This window comes from Gorilla gorilla, chromosome 9 (assembly GCF_029281585.2).
Source record: "Gorilla gorilla gorilla isolate KB3781 chromosome 9, NHGRI_mGorGor1-v2.1_pri, whole genome shotgun sequence".
NCBI lineage: Eukaryota > Metazoa > Chordata > Mammalia > Primates > Hominidae > Gorilla > Gorilla gorilla.
In genome coordinates, this window is record NC_073233.2 from 72,629,034 (window position 1) to 72,648,692 (window position 19,659).

At 55.3% G+C, this 19,659-nt stretch overlaps 1 protein-coding gene across 10 annotated transcripts; it reads right to left on the bottom strand.

Moving 5' to 3' along the window:
* Positions 1–150: 150 nt before the first annotated feature.
* On the bottom strand, positions 151–19,499 carry RASGRP2 (RAS guanyl releasing protein 2). 10 transcript variants are annotated; one of them, XM_055354416.2, is made up of 18 exons: positions 18,520–18,655; positions 18,110–18,259; positions 16,571–16,714; positions 15,787–15,889; positions 15,229–15,291; positions 14,738–14,869; positions 13,806–13,956; positions 13,429–13,602; positions 13,153–13,269; positions 10,548–10,829; positions 9,698–9,775; positions 9,337–9,459; positions 8,907–9,022; positions 3,315–3,456; positions 3,023–3,059; positions 2,128–2,307; positions 554–621; positions 151–388 (listed from the first exon to the last, which is right to left on the bottom strand). In XM_055354416.2, exons 3-17 carry the CDS (start codon positions 16,641–16,643, stop codon positions 560–562), a joined length of 1,833 nt encoding a protein of 610 aa, XP_055210391.2. In that variant the 5' UTR covers positions 16,644–16,714; positions 18,110–18,259; positions 18,520–18,655; the 3' UTR covers positions 151–388; positions 554–559. The 10 variants fall into 10 exon arrangements, with proteins under 10 accessions (XP_055210391.2, XP_063549303.1, XP_018892043.2 ...); XM_063693233.1 differs by having other exon boundaries at positions 17,780–18,259; positions 18,520–18,563; XM_019036498.3 differs by lacking the exons at positions 18,110–18,259; positions 18,520–18,655 and adding an exon at positions 19,242–19,499.
* Positions 19,500–19,659: the final 160 nt, after the last annotated feature.

A 19,659-nucleotide genomic window follows, 5' to 3' on the forward strand; every position in this document is an offset into this window, starting at 1 on the left:
TCTTATGTTCCAAGGTTTTCTGCTTCTAAGATTCTCTCCCCCAAGACTCCAGACACATGAGATTCCAGACCTCCCAAGTTTCTCTGGCTACAAAGTTCTAGCTCCCAAGATTGTCATCCTGTAAAGTATACCATCCCCCCACCCCCTGGGATTCTAGGCGCTGATGGTGAAGGTTAATTACACGGGCCTTTTTATTCCATCTGGAAAATACAAATATTCACAAGAGTCTGTACAACCTTAGGGACACCAGCCCTGGCCCTGCCCTCAGCTGCATGCCACCCTCATATCCCACCCCCATCCCCAGCCTCCTGCCCCGACACCCCCAGGCTCCCTGCTCTGGTTGAAGTATTTTCTCCAAGGCAGGAATGAGTCCTTGATCCAACCACAGCTGGGAAGAGAAAAACAGGTTGTGAGGAAGACACCCCCCCAACAACAAGGTAGTAGCCCACCTGGCTTGGAGCCATTTGGATAAAGCACCCATTTCCCTGATACTCCCCAGCTCCCCCACCAGCCCTCAGTGGGGAGCTCTGGTGCCAGCTGTGGGAGGACTCACCATCTATTACAAGTGGATGTCAAACACCCCATCCTCCACCGTCTGTACCTCCTCCTCACGGATCTCTGCTGGGAGGGGGATTGCTGCAGAACACACTTCCAGGTCCCTGGGACTTCATGAACCCTTCCCCTCTCCACGGGAGGCATCCACATCATCCCAGAAGCAGACCCACCCACCAAAAATCAATTCCCTGAATGACCTCACAGCCCAATTTTTTTTTTTTTTTTTTTTTTTTTTTTTGAGACAGAGTCTCTCTCTGTCGCCCAGGCTGGAGTGCAATGGCGAAATCTCGGCTCTCTGCAACCTCCACCTCCCAGGTTCAAGCGATTCTCGTGCCTCAGCCTCCCAAGTAGCTGGGATTACAGGCGCCTGCCACCACGCCCAGCTAATTTTCGTATTTTTGTATTGTAGAGATGAGGTTTTGCCACGTTGGCCAGTCTGGTCTCCAACTCCTGACCTCAGGTGATCCACCCACCTTGGCTTCCCGAAGTGCTGGGATTACAGGCGTGAGCCACCATGCCCGGCCTCAGCCCAATTTTTGAGGCTCTTTTTCTATGTTTTTGTTTTGCCACAGCTTTTTCAGCCACAGATTTGTCAGCGCAGTTTGCTTAAATGTCAATTTTGTGTGTATTTCACATTTTAGACCCCAGCACTTCTGGAAGGCTCAATGCAAATGGATTTATCTTTTCTATTTTTGAGGATGTATGCCCTGTGCCTGCCTCTGTTTTTTGAGGACTTATGCCAACCCAAACAGTTGTGATCAACTACCTTAGACCCCAGTTTAACACAGTTGTTCGGACTGTTCTCTGCAAAATAATCATTTGGCCAGTTGTCATTCAGCAAACTGACCTAAAACCATCAAATACCCCAAGAGAGCTGCCAGGACATTATCAGGGCAAGGGACTTTCCCCAGAAGAGCCTCCAGAGCAGCCAGAAAGGGAAAGGCAAGCCAATGGCTCATATAACACCTTCTCCAATCCTTTGTTAACCCCTCCAACAAAATAAGACTGTAACTGGAATCTTGAAGCCTCTTTCACTTTTATACCTCTTTATAAATGAGGGTCTCTCTCCTCAGCCTCAGAAGGTCCAGGGCTTCCTGGCCACTTTCTGGCACCCTTACCTGTCCCTTCTTTATTTTATTTTATTTTTTTTCTGAGACGGAGTCTTGCTCTATCACCCAGGCTGGAGTGCAGTGGCGCAATCTCGGCTCACTGCAAGCCCCGCCTCCCAGGTTCATGCCATTCTCCTGCCTCAGCCTCCCAAGTAGCTGGGACTACAGGCGCCCGCCACCACGCCTGGCTAATTTTTTTTTTTTTTTGTATTTTTAGTAAAGATGGGGTTTCACCATGTTAGCCAGGATGGTCTCGATCTCCTGACCTCGTGATCCGCCCACCTCGGCCTCCCAAAGTGCTGGGATTACAGGTGTGAGCCACCGCGCCCGGCCTGTCCCTTCTTTATTATCCCACCACAAAAAGAGAATTATGCACTTTGGAATGGCTTCCATCCTGCGTTCTTTGCCCCAGTGGCCCTGCATCCTTCCCTCCAGAGGCCAGTACAGAATGACTCCCTCTTACCTGGAGGCCTGGAGCCTCGCCTGCCAGGGCGGGGCAGAGAGAAGCTGAAGGCGCGGTGATGGTGGCTGTGCGTGGGTGAGGGTGAGGGTGCAGACCCCTCCAGGCTCACACTCTGGGCCCTGCGCCGACACTCGACTGACACGCGATCCTTGCACTGCTTGTGGCAGTTCACACCACAGGCTGGGGGAGGGCAAATGGAGAGCCAGCCAGGGCCATTGGTCAGAATACCCTCCATCCCATCCCGCAGGCTTGCGCCCCCCCACCAGGAACCTTTGTTCCTGAGCAGCTGCCCCACCAAAATAAGAGTCTCCTTCCAAAGTGTTCTCCTCCTCCTAATTGTCAGTCTATGCCTTCTCCCATGTTCTCTGTTCCTGGGCAGCTGCCTCATCAAAATAAATGGCCTCTTAAAGGCCACTCCCTTCACATCAGTCATCTTGAGCCTCTGATTTTGTGGGGTTTTGGTTTTGGTTTTTTTTGTTGTTGTTGTTTTTTTGAGACAGAGCCCTCTCTGTTGCCCAGGCTGGAGTGCAGTGGCGTGATCTCGGCTCACTGCAAACCCCACCTCCCAGGTTCAAGCGATTCTCATGCCTCAGCCTCCCAAGTAGCTGGGATTACAGGTGGGTGCCACCACGCCCAGCTACTTTTTGTATTTTTAGTAGAGGCGGGGTTGCGCTATGTTGATCAGGCTGGTCTTGAACTCCTGACCTCAGGTGATCTGCCCGCCTCGGCCTCCCAAAGTGCTGGGATTACAGGCTTGAGCCACCATGCCCGGCCATGCGCCTCTGATTTTAAGGTACTTCACTCCTTGGCAATTGCCCCACCAAAATAGTAACTCTCACAAACAAACAAACAAACAAAACACTGCCCAGCAGCGCTTCCAGTCATTCCATCTCACCTCGGCATTTGAGGCCCTGCTTGTAGATGCCCAGGATCTGCAATAGAGGAGGGGCCGTGGTGGGAGGAGAGATTTAGAGGTGATGACTTTACTTCTTCCTTCTTGAGGGTGAGACTAGGGCTTTAGAGCCCGCCTCAGGGCCAGGGGCAGAACCACAGGAGGAGAGGCAAATAGAATTAACCAGGTTTTCCTGGCTTGAGAAGGGCTCTGGCAGAGGCGGGGCCAGAAGGGAGGGCGGGGCCGGAGCTGGAGGGGCGTGGCTTGGGCCGTGAGCCGGGAAAGGGACTCTCACCAGGGCTTTGCAGTGGCGGCAGGCGACGGGGCGCAAGGAGTTGCTCTCCTGGAAGTTGTGTACGAAGCCCATGCGGCCCCCCAACACAGAGCTGGAGCGCAGGAAATAGGAAACCATCTCCTCCCTGCTGATGCAGCCATCCCTGTGGGGAGTTGGGGGGGCGCCTCAGCTCGGGCCCTCCCCAGAACCATCCACCGCTAGCCTAACCCATCCCACTGTTCCCAGTGTCCTCATGGAACTCCTGATTTTGGACTCCTGTTGCAGAGTAAAGAAAAGGCGGCACTGGACTAGGGGTCAGGCAGATGTGGGAACTGCCGCTAACCAGTGTGTGGTCTTGGGCCAGTCCCCTTCCCTGGGTTCCTTCTCAGAACAGTGGCCTGTCCTGCCCACTTCACACTTGGTGTGCAAACTAAAAGGACTGTGTACTTTCCATGGAACCATCAGCCTCGGGCTCCCGAAGTGTACTGTGTGCAACACCAGTCGGGAGCCCTGAGCAGGGAGAACTCTCTAATGAGTTCTGGGACCAGGAGAGATTGGGAGAAATCGCATCCCTCTCTCTCCTGCATCATCCTGCTGGAAAGACACCTGTAAATCCAGGGTTTCCCACATAACCCAGGGCTTTCCGCAGAAGCCCTTTTTCACCTATGAATACATTTTAGGGAAAGAATGAGCATGTGTTCTAGACACAGACCTCAGTTCAAATCGCAGCTCTACTTCCCTGCCTCTTGACCTGTAGCGGAGTAATCTCCCTGTCCCTCCGTTTCCTTATCTATAAATGGGTGTAATGATCATTCCTACATTTCATAGGATTTTGGTGAGGATTAAATTAGATGATGCATGTGAAGTTTTACAACAGTGTCTGCACAGATAGGAGGGTCCTCAGCTACCAAGTGCTATTCCCATCGGGACTGGCCCTCGCTTGAGACTCCCACCTGCTTATGAGGGGGCTCATAATGTGTGATCCAGGTGGTCCATCAAATCAAGGGAGCATTAGGATAACTGGCTATCTGAAAAAAATATAGGGCCGAGCACAGTGGCTTACGCCTGTAATCCCAGCACTTTGGGAGGCCAGGGCGGGTGGATCACGAGGTCAGGAGTTCGAGACCAGCCTGGCCAACATGGCAAAGCCCCGTCTCTACTAAAAATACAAAAAATTAGCCAGGCATAGTGGCGGGCACCTATAATCCAAGCTACTCGGGAGGCTAAGGCATGAGAATCACTTGAACCTGGGAGGTGGAGGTTGCAGCGAGCCAAGATCATGCCACTGCACTCCAGCCTGGGTGACACAGCAAGAGACCTGTCTCAAAAAGAAAAGAAAAGAAAAGAAAAAAATATAAGCCTACCCGCGAGGTGGAGGTTGCAGTGAGCTGAGATCACACCACTGCACTCCAGCCTGGGCAACAGAGCAAGATGCTGTCTCAAAAAAACAAACAAACAAACAAAAAAAATACAAGCCTACATTATTCATACTGTTCATGAAAACTAAATTCTCACTGTTCTCACTGGACTTTTTGTAAACACTCATGCAAAAAATAAAATTATCTCAAAAGATATAAGACAGGGCGGGCAAGGTGGCTCATGCCTGTAATCCCAGCATTTTGGGAGACCAAGGCAGTCGGATGACTTGAGGTCAGGAGTTCGAGACCAGCCTGGCCAACATGGTAAAAACCTGTCTCTACTAAAAATACAAAAATTAGCCACGCATGGTCGCGGGCACGTATAATCCCAGCTACTCGGGAGGCTGAGGCACGAGAATTACTTGAACCTGGAAGGTGGAGGTTGCAGCGAGCCAAGATCATGCCACTGCACTCCAGCCTGGATGACATGGCAAGAGACCCTGTCTCAAAAAAAAAAAAAAAAAAGAAAAGATATAATAATTTTATAATCTTGAGGGCCTTTCTACACAGAACACAAATCCAAGAAGCCAGAAAGGAAAAGACTGACATATTGAGCACACAAAAGTTTTTAAATTTTATATGGAAAAAGACAACATAAATGACAGACAGGGAGAAAATATTTGCAAACACATTCAACTGCAAAGGGTTAATATCCATTAACAGAGATTCTAAAAATCAATGAGAAAAAGACCAACAAACCCAGTAGAATAATGGACAAGGAATCAGAACAGGCAATTGACAGAAGAAATAAATGGCCAATAAACATATGAAAAGATACCCTACCCCCATTAGTATTAAAGAAATGCAAATTTAACCAAGATACCATTTGCCAACGAGACTGGCAAAATTGTGAAGCTTTTTATAGCATCCACTGTTGGCGAGGAAGTTGGGAAGCAGGCACTTGTACGCTGCTGATGGGGGTGCAAACTGGTACAACCTTGTCTGAGGTCAGTTTGGCAGTCTCTCTCCTAATTTAGAATGTGCATATCTTTTGATCCAATTATCCCACTTCTAGGAATTTCTCCTACAGAAATACTGGCCTGAGTGGATCAGTAAAAGGACGTTCATGGCAGCCTGGCATAGAATCATACTGAAAAACTGGAACAGTCTAACTGTCCATCAGCAGGAGGATGGTTAGGGAAATGATGGACTAACCGCACAGTGGAATACTCTGCAGCTGTTCTAACGAATGAGGTAGTTCTACATGAATCCACATGGAAAGATGTCTGTGATCAAGGGTTAAGTGGAAAACAAGCACAAAGATGAAAAAAAACAAAAAGCAAGGTGTGAAGTTCTGTCAAGATGGTGATTTTTTAGGCCGGGTGCACAGTGGCTCATGCCTGTAATCCCAGCACTTTGGGAGGCCGAGGTGGGCAGATCACTTGAGGTGGGTAGATCACCTGAGGTGAGGTCAGGAGTTCGAGACCAGCCTGGCCAACAAGGTAAAATCCATCTCTACTAAAAATACAAAAATTAGGCCAGGCGCGGTGGCTCACGCCTGTAATCCCAGAACTTTGGGAGGCCGAGGCGGGCGGATCACCTGAGGTCAGAAGTTCAAGACCAGCCTGCGCAACATGGTGAAACCCCATCTCTACTAAAAATACAAAATTAGGCTGGGTGAGGTGGCTCACGCCTGTAATCCCAGCACTTTGGGAGGCTGAGGCTAGTGGATCACGAGGTCTGGAGATCGAGACCACGGTGAAACCCCGTCTCTACTAAAAATACAAAAAATTAGCCGGGCACGGTGGCGGGTGCTTGTAGTCCCAGCTACTCCGGAGGCTGAGGCAGGAGAATGGCATGAACCTGGGAAGCAGAGCTTGCAGTGAGCCGAGATCACACCACTGCACTCCAGTCTGGGTGACAGAGTGAGATTCTGTCTCAAAAAAAAAAAAAATACAAAATTAGCCAGGCGTGGTGGCAGGTGCCTGTAATCCCAGCTACTCGGGAGGCTGAGACAGGAGAATCGCTTGAACCCAGGAGGCGGAGGTTGCAGTGAGCCGAGATCACACCACTGTACTCCAGCCTGGGCAACAAAGAGCGAAGCTCCGTCTCAAAAAAAAGAAAAAGAAAAAAAAATTAGCCGGGTCTGGTGGCCAGTGCCTGTAATCTCAGCTACTTGGGAGGCTGATGCATGAGAATTACTTGAACCTGGGAGGCAGAGGTTGCAGTGAGCCAAGATCGCGCTATTGCACTCCAGCCTGAGCGACAGAGTGAGACTCTGTCTCAAGAAAAAGAGAGGGTGATTAAAAAAAAGAAAAAAGAGAACCCACTACAAGTACCTAGATGCTGCCTAAAGATATATCAACAATTGCTGTAAATGCATAGATCATTTTGTAAGAAAGAAATGGAAACACCCAAGTTCCAGAAACAAAGAGGGAGCTTTACAATGAAGTGGTGAGCTGGGCCTGTTCCTGGGAGCCGGTGCTGGTCTCCCTCCTGCCGAACCAGGTGCTAGGTTTTGATACCCAACCAGGGCTTCCCCCTCACCAACACACACACACACACACACACACACACACACACACAGCCTGGGGCCTGCAGGAAGTGGAGGGTTAAGGCTGAGACCGCTGCATGAAGCTGAGGCCTCCATCGTCTCAAAGGGTCATTCTCACTGAAAAGGTGGTCTAGATAAAAATCCACCCACCAACCCAGGGAGAAAACATGGAACTCAACTACCTCTGCCGAAAATCTGGGAGAAGAAATAAAGCAGCTATGATAAAAACCACAAGCAGAACTAGATTTATGCTCTAATCCTGTTTGTCCGTGAAACAGACACCAAACAAACAAAATCTCTATCAATGTGCACCTGCCTGGGAAAAGAAGACTGGAAGAATCCACATACTGCCAAGCTTAATATTGTTAACAGTGTTTAATCATGGCAACTTCTACCAGTGGAAAAGGAAAGAGGGGACTTTCATTTCTTCCTTTTTTTTTCTTTTTTTTTTTTTTTTGATGGGGGTGATCTCACTCAGTCACCCAGGCTGAAGTGCAGTGGTGTGATCACAGCTCACTGCAGTCTCAACCTCCTGGGCTCAAGGGATCCTCCTGCATCAGCCTCCTGAGTAGCTGGGACTACAGGCACGTGCCACCCATGCCCAAAAAAAATTTTTTTAGGCCAGGAGCAGTAGCTCATGCCTGTAATCCTAGCACTTTGGGGGGCCAAGGCAGGTGGATCACTTGAGGTCACGAGTTTGAGACCAGCCTGGCCAACATGGTAAAACCCCATCTCTACTAAAAATACAAAAATTAGCCAGGCGCGGTGATGCATGCCTGTAATCCCAGCTACTCAGGAAACTGAAGCAGGAGAATCACTTGAACCCAGGAAGTGGAGGTTGCAGCGAGTCGAGATTGTACCACTGCACTCCAGCCTGGGCAACAGAGTGAGACTCTGTCTCAAAAATAATAATAATAATTTTTGTAGAGACAGGGTCTTACTATGTTGCCCAGGCTGGGCTCGAACTCCTGGCCTGAATTGATCCTGCCACCTCAGTCTCCCAAAGTGCTAGGATTACAGGAGTGAGGCACCGCACCTGGCCTCTCACTTCTTACTTTAAACATTTTGTTCACTATAAATTTATCTTACCACCTAGATTTTATTTTACCGTGGATTTTTGTAATGTGGAAATAAAAAACAACAGATTTTTGAAATACAGGTAACATTAAAAAATAAATCGACCTGAGATGGACTTTAAATTTTGAATGGAGTTTTTTCTGCTCAGCAAAAATAGGGCATGAATCTGGCTTCAGGGGGCATGTTTAACCTACTTCAGAGAACCAGCTGTTTTTCCAAATTGTCAGCATATGAACTGTTGATAAACAACTGGGTACTGCTAATTACAAACCTTTCTTATCTATTCATTAGAACAGACTATCCAGGAGCTCAAGTTGCCCACACTTCTTGACAGCTGTGAGCTCCACAAATAAAACAGCACTTTTGTAGCCACAGTCCCCAGGTCACAGTCTTTGCAAGACTCAGGTGGAGCCCCCCATCTGTCTGAATTTGTGAGATACCACTGCGCCTCCACAGCTGGCAGCCTCTCCTCCCCACAAAAGCAAGTGCCCCTTCCCACACTGGCAGCTTCCCAGGCCAAGATCATCTGGCTCAGTGACCTCATCTTGCACACAAGAAACTGAAGCCCAGGCAGAAGTGGGCTGAGTTGCCTTCCCTCTCCCCCAGGTCCCCAGCCCTCCTCACTGGTTCTGGTCGAGGTCCCCAAAGGCGCTGAGGTAAGGGAAGTTCCCACGGATGATCTGGAATTCTTCCTGTGAGATGTGGCCATCCCCATCGACGTCAAAGTTCCGGAACACAGACTGGGGCACGCAGAGGGACACGCAGAGCCAGAAGAGGGGAGAGTAAAGGGGACATCAGGTCCTGTCCCTTCCCACGTTCCCAGTCCATTTGATGAGGTGTGTCTCAGAGAGGTCTCTGACACCACCCCCGTTCCATACCTCCACCCCCACCCTACCCAGGGGCACCTCAGCCCCGTGCAGCTGGCCTGCCAGGCCCTGTGACTCCTGGGGGCTGAGTGCTGGGTCTTGAACAGGACACTCGTGCTGGCTTCCAGGGCAGTGCTCCGGCAAACTGGCCTCTCCCCACACACTGCTCAGGCTCCGCAGGAGCTCACCTCCACCATCTTCTCGATGTGCTCCACCACGAGGGCCTGATCCAGCTTGGGTTTGGCAGCCGAGGTCCACTCCTCCAGCACCGGGGGCCGGGGTGGTGGGGTGCAACTCGTGGGGCTGGTTGGCTATGGAAATGGTCAGGCCTGAGCTAGGGCCAGAGGCAGGGGGAGCCCAGAGCCCCGGCGAACAGAGAGGGGAATCCCTGGGAGAGGGAAGTCTGCCCAACACTACTGCCCTACCCCCAGGATGCCTCTGTCCTACAAGACGGATGGGTGAGGTGGCTGCTAAGAGCTCTTCCCGTCCTCACATCCTGGGATTCTCAGGAGGGAAGGGCAGAGTGGAGAGGAGGGAGTACCCCCTCACCAAGGACTTGGAGCGCGGCTCCCGCTGCAGGGACAGCTGGTACAGCTCATCCTCCGTCTGATACTGATCCAGAGACACCTGGGACACACAGATCTGATCACACCCACTGGCCCCTGCCCACGGCCACAGAGCCCAGGGCCAAAGGTCGACCTAGAGGCCACAGCTCAGCTCAGAGCTCGGGTCAGAAGCTAGACTCAGGACAAAGCCTGGCTTAGAACACAGCACAGCAACCCCCACGTCATCCCAGCGCGCAGATCAAACCACAGCATGGCCCCAAACCTTGAACACAACATATTGCCAAGATGTCAGGGAAGAAGCCAGGTCGGAACCCAGCCAGAAGCTCTGATTTCAACCCTGATCCCCTCCAGAGCCCAGAAGCAGCTAAGAATCCACTCCAAATCTTAACACTTAAGCCCCAGCCCAATGTCTAGAACCTTGTCTGGATCTAAACCAGAACCCAACTCTCACCCTAGACCCCAAGACCAAGTGTAAAGCCAAGCCCAGAACTTCACTCCCAGCCCAGGGCCATGCTTAGAAACCACCCCTGCCCACAGAATGCAGAGCTTGGCCCAGCCCTAGAACACAGCCCATTGCCAGAACTCAACCCGGGACCCAGGCCCAGTTCAAACTGCCCACAGTCCACATACCAGCCTGGAGATCAGACCTCAGTCCACAGCCCCAACCAGAGCCTGGACCCCTCCTCAGCATCCACTCCAAACCCCAGAGCCCACGCTAGATCTCAGTTTCTTGGCCAGAACCCAGAGCCCCAGGCCACGCCCACAGCCAGGACCTGGGGAAACTGTCAACCCCTGGTGCCCAGCTCCCCACCTCCCTGCCCCCTGCTCCTCACCGTGAGCAGGCTCAGCAGGTCGGGGTTGGCCTGTACTGGTGGCCGCAGGCTGGTCACCATGGCCAGCTCCTCCAGGATGCTAAAGAGCTGCTTCATCTTGGCCCCGTTGAGCCGGGTCCGGGCTGGGTCCAGCCAGTCAGGCAGTGCCAGCTGCAGGGCCACCAGGTCCTTGAGGTGCACACCCAGGATAGGGAAGCGGAAGCCCACACAGGCTGCCAGCCGACGCCGGTAGTTGCCATAGTTGCCTGTCGCCGTCACCAGTTCCGTGAGACCCTCCCAGAGCTGGGGACAAAGGACAGAGGGGTCATACCCCCACAACTATCCTCCCTACCTCAGCCCTGGAAATGTAGGAGTGGGTGAGGAGGAGTCAGGGTCAGGGACAGGTGAAAGAGTAAAAACCTCCCTTACTGTCCCCCATGACTGGCTCTCTCAGCCCCTGGGGACTGAATTCATTGCCATGAATTCAAGGCAATACTCACTGCCAAAAGCATCACACCTCTAAACCAGGCCTGGACGCAGGGAATCATCAACATTTAACAGGAGAAACAGAGGCTCAGGGAGGCAAGGCAGCACAGGACAATGACCTGGAAGAACATACTCAGCCACCCCGTCCAAACAGCAAAAACTGGAAAAACCAGCTGGGCGTGGTGGCTCACACTTGTAATCTCAGCACTTTGGGAGGCCACGGCAGATGGATCATGAGGTCAAGAGATGAAGACCATCTTGGCCAACATGGTGGAAACCTCATCTCTACTAAAAAAATACAAAAATTAGCCGGGTGTGGTGGTGCATGCCTGTAGTCCCAGCTACTCCGGAGGCTGAGGCAGGAGAATCGCTTGAACCCGGGAGGCAGAGGTTGCAGTGAGCCAAATTAGCGCCACTGCACTCCAGCCTGGCGACAGAGCAAGACTCCATCTCAAAAAAAAAAAAAAAAAAAAGAAAAAGAAAGAAAGAAAAGAAAAGGAAAAACCCCAACATTCAACAATAGAGTCAATACATAAATTGAGGTAGGCTGGGGGCAGTGGCTCACACCTGTAATCCCAGCACTTTGGGAGGCCAAAGTGGGTGGATTGCCTGAGCTCAGGAGTTCAAGACCAGCCTTGGCAACATGGTGAAAGCCTGTCTCTACAAAAAATTAGCCAGACGTGGTGGTACAAGCCCATAATCCCAGCTACTCAGGAGGCTGAGGCACGAGAATCATGTAAACCCGGGAGATGGAAGTTGCAGTGATCTGAGATCTCACCACCGCACTCCAGCCTGGATGACAGAGAGAGACTCCATCTCAAAAAAATAAATAAATAAATGAATTGGGGTAGACGTACAATAAAATATTATATGGCAATGAAAATGAAAAAACAATTGCTCCACATGACAGAATGAAAAGACTCTCAGAACCATGTGGCATGAAAGAAGCAAGACATAAAATAACACAAACAACATTCCATTCATAGAAAGTTCAAAACAGACAACAAAAAGCCCCACATTGTTTTGGACCGCATACCTACGTGGTGAAGCTATAAAGAAAAGCAAGATCATCATTGCAAAAGTCGTGGGGAGGGAGTTATGCTCTAAAGTGCTGGGCACTTGGGGGCCTGGCAAGGTTCTATTTCCCAACCCGGGCAGTAGTTACACAGTGTTTTCTTTACAATTTTTCTTTAAACTATTCATATGTTTTTATATACTTTTCTTTTTTTTTAGATGGAGTCTCACTCTATCGCCCAGGCTGGAGTGAAGTGGCACGATCTTGGCTCACTGCAACCTCCGCCTCCTGAGTTCAAGTAATTCTCCTCCTGCCTCAGCCTCCCAAGTAGCTTGGATTCCAGGTGCGTGCCACCATGCCTGGCTAATTTTTGCATTTTAGTAGAGATGGGTTTCCACCATGTTGGCCAGGCTGGTCTCAAACTCCTGACGTCACGTGATCTGCCCACCTCAGCCTCCCAAAGTGCTGGGATTACAGGTGTGAGCTACTACGCCCAGTCTTATATGTTTTTATATACTTTTCTATATGTATGTTACTCAATACTTCAAAATACTTCAAAAATAATAAAAAATGAAGGAGAAAGAAAAGAAGAAACTACAAGTGGCAAGGCACAATGGCTCAAGCCATAATCTCAGCACTTTGAGAGGCCAAGGCAGGCGGATCACTTGAGCCCAGGAGTTCAAGACCAGTCTGGGCAACATGGCAAAACCCCATCTCTAAAAAAAAAAAAAAAAATTAATAACAATACAAAAATTAGTCAGGCATGGTGGCGTACACCTGTAGTCCCAGCTACTCAGGAGGCTGAGGTGGGAGGATCGATTGAGCTCAGGAGTTCAAGGCTGCAGTGAGCTTGTGATTGCACCACTGAACTCCAGTCTGGACAACAGAGAGAGACCCTGTCTTAAAAAAAAAAAAAAAAAAAGTACTAGCTTTGGGGTCCATGACGACCTGTGAGCCCCTGCTCTGCTGTTGCCATTGTGCAAACTGAGAAAAGCACTTAACCCCTCTGAGCCTCCATTTCCATATCTATCAAATGAGGACAGCTGTGCCCAGCCCCCAGTGCTGCTGGGAGGACCCAGTGAAGACAGACCTGGGAAGCACCGGCCCCTCCCCAGTCCCAGGCACCTTGATGGTCTCAGGGCTAACGTGGCTGTGGGTCTCCTTGAGGCGGGAGATGGAGCTGTGGCTCAGGCCCCCGACCACTGCCATTAGCGTGTTGAAGTTCTGCAGCTGTAGCAGCTTCTGGAAGGCAAATGGGGACAGAGAGGCAGGGAGTCACTGAGTGGGCCCAGAATTTGGCCCAGCTTATCTAGAGAGAAGGCAGTGGGTTAGGGGAAGGGAAGGGTTGGCCTGACTGGCATGTGGGGTGGTTGGGAGACACAGGGAGGGAGGGGCAGGCACCTCCGCCACGTGGACAAAGTGTGTGATGACCAGGGCCCGCTGCGGGGCTGTGGGTTTGCTGAGGATCATGAGCTGCACCCACTGCGAGACGCTGTTGAAGAGGGAGATGAACCGCTCCAGGACGGGGTTGTCCACAGTGCAGCCATGAGTCACGAAACTGTGATAGTCCTGAAACTGGGGGCATGAGGAGTGGCCTCAGCACCTTGCCGGCCTCTCCCCTCACTGATGGCCACTCCTCACCCTCCAGATGACCTTCAGTGGTTACACTGAAACCCCTGATGCACCCTGTGACCCAGCCTACCCCAGGGACCCTGCCCCTCCTAGAACTCTCTTCCAGCCCACATTAGACCCCTGACCCCCCAGCCCTCGGGCCGCACCAGGATCTTGCAGAAGGAGCGATACTCCAAGTAGGTGAGATGCTCCGCCAGCTCCATGGGCTCCAGGTGGTCAAACAACAGGGACATCTTGCGCTTTTTCTGTCCCACAGGGTTCCGCTGAGTCACCTGCCGCTTCCACTTGTAGGTAGGGCTAGGGGGGCAGGGGTAGTGAGCCCTTTGCTGGACATGCGCATGCCTCATGGCCCCCCACTCACACAGACACACCATTCACGCTGAGAACCTACATAATGCCAGGCACTGTTCTAGGCACGAATGTTCCCAGTCCCAGCAACTCCTCCTCATCTCCCCCCACCCTATCATGCACTCAACACACGTTTATGAACAACGTACTCTGTGCCAGGCACTGTGCTAGGCGCTGGGAATACAGAGATGAGTAAGACACGGTTCCTGCCCTCGAGGAGCTCACAGTCTACTGAGGGAGACAGACACAGAAACACATGATCACAAAACAGCGTGACACATGTACAGAGGTCTTTGTACAGGAGTCTGTACAAAGTGCCATGGAGAACAGAGGTGGGAACGACAAATTCTACCCCGGAAGAGCCCCGAACCCTCAGAGCCCACGGAGACTTCATGCCTGAACTGAGTCTTGGTAACACGGAGGAGGCAGCAAGGGGGATGATATGAGCAGAGCACCATGGTGGGAAAGGACTCGAGAGCTCAGCCGACGGGGAGCCGACCCAGCGCAGCTACAGGGGGAGGTGTGTGGGATGGGCGGTGGCAGTGGAAGATGAGGCAGGAACGCCAAGCTGCCCAGAGGAGGCATGTTGAAGGCAATAGGGAGCCATGGGAGGTTTTTAAGCGAGAGAGCGACATGACCCTCACTCATTCAGTTCAACAGACATTTATTAAGCACAGATGGTATAGGATACTGAGTGCCCCCCCCAGCCCTCTGTGCTCCCCCCACGCACACGCTGTCTATGTCGATGAGGCTGCTGTGCCGCCGGTTCCCTTCTTGGTCTAGCAGAGCCTTCAGCTCCTTGATCTGCTCAGCCAACTCCGGGTTCAAGTCAAACTCCGCTGGGAAGGCGGAGATCCAGTACCTGGAGGAGCAGGGAGTCACCCAAGATAGCCCTTCTCCCACCATCACCCAGCAGGCTGCAAGGAGCTATTTGAGATTATAGTCACCTAAGCAAAAAGACCCTCAAACTATGGTTCCAGCTCTTTCCTTCTCCACTCCAAGTGTACATTAGACCCTTGAGACAACCACCCGCACTGCGCAGAAAAGAAAATTAAGGCCCAGACCCAGGAAGGGGTGAGCCTGTGGCAGCACTGCCCACCTGGACAAGCCAGGGTTCAAACCCACTCCCAGAAACAGCGCCCTGCCCCCTCCTCCAAGCCAGCCTGAAGCCAGAGAGAAGGGAGAAAGGGGAGGGGCTAGAGCCCCAGGGGAAAGACTCACCTGACCAGGTGGCACGTTTTCACCTGTAGGGAATTGGAGTTGTCCTTCCGGGATTGTTGGTAGGTGAAGGAGACAGTTAAGGAGGCCGCTTAACTCTAGAAAGGGAGGCCTGCGTGGAGGGAGGCTGGGGGCGGGGCCTGGTTCTAGGAGACACGTTCTAGGGATGGGGCCTGCGCTCTGCGGAGATGCTGGGGGTGAGGCCTGAGCTCTGGGAGGGGTTGGAGGACTAGGTGCTGAGGGAGGCTGAAAGCAAAGCCTGGGCTCTGGGAGAGATAGATGCACGGGGCGCACCCAAGCCTGAAGCAGGAGCAGGCCCTAGACTCTAGGGAGAAGGAGGGCAAGGCCTCGGCTGGGGACAGAGCCTGGGGACAGGACCGAGTCGCTAGGAGCAAGGAGGGGCAGAGCCTAGGCCCTAGTTGGAGGCTGCGACGACGCCTGAGCTCTGGGATAAGGAGCGGCCTATACTTAGGAGCGAGGCTCCTTCTGCGCCTGGGCTGGGCAGAGGGGCTGCGCATGGGCTCCGACGGCGGGGGCCTTGGCAAGGCCGGCGAAGGATATATGTGGAGCAGCTTGGCCGCCAGCTGAGAGGAGGGGATGTACCAGGGGTGCATCATGAGGAACATGCGCACCAGCTGCGGGTCCCGCACCTTCCCGGAGTCATCTGACTCCGAAGGGTCAAAGACAGGTGGCTGAGCTGGGTCCGCAGCTACCATGCCTCATCCTCACCCCGCAACCCGCCAGGTATCGGTCCTTCGGGTGCACGCTCGACCCCGCCCACCTCCTGCTTGCCCAGGACTCCGAGAGCAGGAGGCAAATTAGAGAGGAAAGGTGTGGTGGGCGAGGGATAGGCACGCCCTGAGGACTGGAGGAGGGGAGCGCCCGAGCCGCCCATCGTCCGGAGGGGAACCAGCTGGGGCGGAAGGAGCCTGGGTTCCCCGGGGTCAAGAATCCAGAGGTCATTTCCTGAGCGCTTGGGGGGAAGGGGCACCCCTTCACCAGATAAGCCGCCCCCCATTAGCCGGAAACAGCTCCCAGGCCGGAGATAGCGAGTTCCTCCGGATTCCCCGGGAAACAGATAATGCCCCTCAAGTGTCAGAGTCCCGGACCCGGCCCTTCCTTCGCCGCCGCTGGGGAAGGCTAGAGAAGGGAAACCTCATCTGTCTGAAGGGCGTGCATCTCTCTGCCCTGCGTTGCGGAGGAGGCTTTCGTTAAAGAGGCTGCACGCTGCGGAGCAGGGTGGGTCCGGGTCAGGGCTGTGCCCTGGACTGTGCCTGGGAGGCAGGGACCCGGTCTCAGACTCGGGGCTAGGCTCAGGCTCCGTGTGCCCTCCCGAGCCACTCACCGAAGGCTTCGATGCACCCGCGGAGCAGCTCCTCCACCGTGCAGCCCTTGTCCAGGTCCAGGGTGCCTGCCATGGCCGCCGGCGCGGGGTGGGCTGGGCCCAGGCTGCGCTCCGGGAGCCTCCCACCGGGCTCGGACCGAACCCCTGTCCCGGGAGAGGCAGAGCGGGAGTCTGCGGAGGCGCGGGCGGGGGAGCGGCCCCGCGGGCAGAAACGGGGCGGGGCGGGCACGCCCCCTGCTGGGCAGGGGCGGAGTTGTCCTCCGCGGCCACTCCCGGGGTTAAACGGTCTGGCCCGGGATGGTGCAACCCGCCAGTTGGGAAACGGACCCGCAGAGACGCTTCCGGCCCACCCTCGGAGTCGCGGGAAGGCCGAGGGGCTTCACGAGGATGGGGACGAACCAAGATCCGAGGACTGGCTGGCGCCCAGCCCCCCGCAGGGCGCCTTCTCCTCGCGCCCTCTCCCCAGAAGCACCTGCAGCACCCCGCAGCTCGGCTCTGCGCCCCTCCCGCTTCCCTCCCTCCACAGCCTCCCTTCCCCCGCAGGGTTATTTTGGGAACCCAGAGCCTGAGGGGACCTCGGAGGAATTTCTCTCTGGTATGGGAGGGGGGAGGAGAGAACCCAGGCGTCCTGCCCGCCTCGCCCCCTCCCGGGAGCCCAGGAAGGCGAGGCGGGGCTGCGGCAGCCCCCAGGGGGCCTGCCCTAGGGGAGGCGGACTGGATGGGAGAGGAACATTCCTGGGGCGGGGGGAGCCCGCTGCGGCCAGGAGGCGTCAGCGGGAAGACTGAGCCTGGGAACTGAGCGCTCCCAGGCCACCTCCGCAAAGGTCCCAGGGGTCCCGGCTCAGCTTGTCCACAGGCCCTCTTCCTCCCTATCCCCGGCTCCTGACCCCGGCCCCGGCCCCGCACAGGCGAACTGTGAGCGCGCACAGAGCAGGGTGTCCAGAGGGGGGCGCTCACGCCGAGGGTGGCCGGTGGGTGCATGACACCATTAGCAACTCCGGTCACTGGCGGGGTCATATGCACCCTGGCAGGGGCAAACACTCCACACCCAAGTTATTCGTCGGAGGCCGGGAACCTAAGTGGAGGTGCAGGCGTCCGCACTTACACGCACCGGGCCACAGGCACCGGCCTCCCATCCTCCGTCTCTCACACACAATGGCACCCACACCCTGTGCACACCTGCACGAAGAAACCCTTAGGCACACATACCCAGCTCGTCCACCCCAGAATGCAAACCCGCGGACGAGGTCGCCTCCTGGACGTGCTGTTCACTTGAGCCAGGCCAGCCTTGAGTCCCGCGGCCACACAGGCGCTGACATCCTCACACGTGTGCACACACGCAAGGCAGTGCCTCTCCACGCATGTACACTCCCACACACATGCACACACCCCCATGGGTGCGCACGCCCATTCCGTCGCCCCCCTCCGATTTGCGGTGCAGGGCCCGCCCTGCGGCCCCAGCGCCCTGACTCCCCTCACTCCCAGATTTTGGCAGAGCCTTGCCCCACGGAAAGGTACCCCGGCCCTACACATACTCACTCCCCCAGGCTGGAGGACAGGGGAGCTCCTGTACGGAGTTCTCAGGGGAACTTTTCCTAGGAGCCACCCAGAGCCGTCCCCGCCTGGCTCTACCGCTTCCTCGTGTGACCTTGAGAATCACTTGGCCTCTGGGAGCCTCAATTTTCTCATCTGTCAAATGGGGATACGCGGGGGAGGGCCCCGCTGGAAGGTGGCTGGGAAAAGCTGGGTGCACCGTGGAGGTTCTCCGCCCTCCGGGGATCCAGCGCGCCTTAGCTCTCGTGGCCGCTGCCCCCTCTCCCAGACCCGGGCCGCAGACTCCCCACCCGCTCGCCGCCCCCAGCCCGCCCGCGCCGCCCTGGGCGGGGCGGGGGGTCGCTGGGGGCCGCGCCCTCCTTCGCCTGGCGCCCCGCCCGCGCTTGCCCACTCACTCTTGGGACCTGCCGCAAGGAGCCCGCACTGGCCTGGCCGACCCCACCTCCGTGCGCTCCCGCCCGCCGGCCTCGCTGCGGCTGCGGCTCCCGCCCGCTCTCCACGCCGCGGCTCCGCTCCCCGCCGCCCCGCCCCCGCCCCCGCGCCAGGCCGCCCCCTCCCCCCTCCGCCCCTGCGCGGAGCTCCGCACCGCCGGCTGCGCCACCCCCACCGGGGGCTCCCTCTCGCCCCGCACGCGGCGGTCCCTGCAGCAGCTTAACCCCTCCCCTGCCGCGCCTCCTGGGAGAGCAGGGCCGCGGGCGGGGGGCTGCGCCACTAGCTGCCCCGAGGGTGGGCGACCGGAGGCCCCGCCGCCCGGGACGCGGAGGGGGGACCGAAACGAAGAGCCCCTCCCCCAACCGCGGACGCCCCAGTGCCCCCCGCCCTGCCTGGGTGTCGGGCGGAGGAAGCCGGGAGGGGCAGGAAGCGGACTGCGGTGGGGAAGGGGCGCCCCGCCCAGCCCCCAGCTCGGGTTCCTGTTTTCGAGACAAACCGTTCCCACGGGGCTAACCCGGCCCGGGACCGGGCGTCTTCCTGCAGGCAGCGGGTGGCACAGGCCTAGTGGAGGTCGGGGGCGTGGGGACAGCTGGTCCTTGAGATAGTCTGGGGGATGGGCTAGGACAAGATGGGAATATTTTGGGGAGAGGGACCTGTGGGGAGCGAGGAATGAAATCGTGGCTACCTGGAGACGCGGCCTTGATGTCTGGGAATGGGGGCGGGGGGCCCAGTTCACACAGGAGGAACGGAGCCCCGGAAGCCTGGCTCCCCACAGGGTCGAATGGAAAGGGGCAGCCGCATGTGGCGGTGGGTTCTCCGCAGCTCGGAGACTGGAGACCTGGATGCCTGGCCAACAGGGAGGAACTTGGGAGGGGCAGCCGCAGGCGGTTGGGGTCCCCACTAGCCGGGCCTAGGAGAGCGGGTAACGGTTTCCGGCCATTTGGCTTCAGACACACTCACTGTGAAACCACCGACCCCAAACCTCCCTTCCGAGGCGTGCCCCTCCCAGCCTTGGGGCGGGGGATCCAGGACCGCCCCCGCACCTCAGTCTTGGTAATGTAAGACTTAGAAACAGGACCTTTCTGTTCCTCAGTTTCCCCATA

Bases quoted from the DNA above. Each gene is read 5' to 3' on its own strand.
- RASGRP2 (XM_019036498.3), bottom strand. From the start codon at position 16,643: ATGGCAGGCACCCTGGACCTGGACAAGGGCTGCACGGTGGAGGAGCTG. The intron at 13,270-13,428 runs GTGCCTGCCCCT...TTTGCCTTCCAG, and splicing joins ACTTTGTCCACGTGGCGGAG to AAGCTGCTACAGCTGCAGAA. The intron at 9,460-9,697 runs GTGAGGGGGTAC...CCATTTCCATAG, and splicing joins AGCCGCGCTCCAAGTCCTTG to CCAACCAGCCCCACGAGTTG.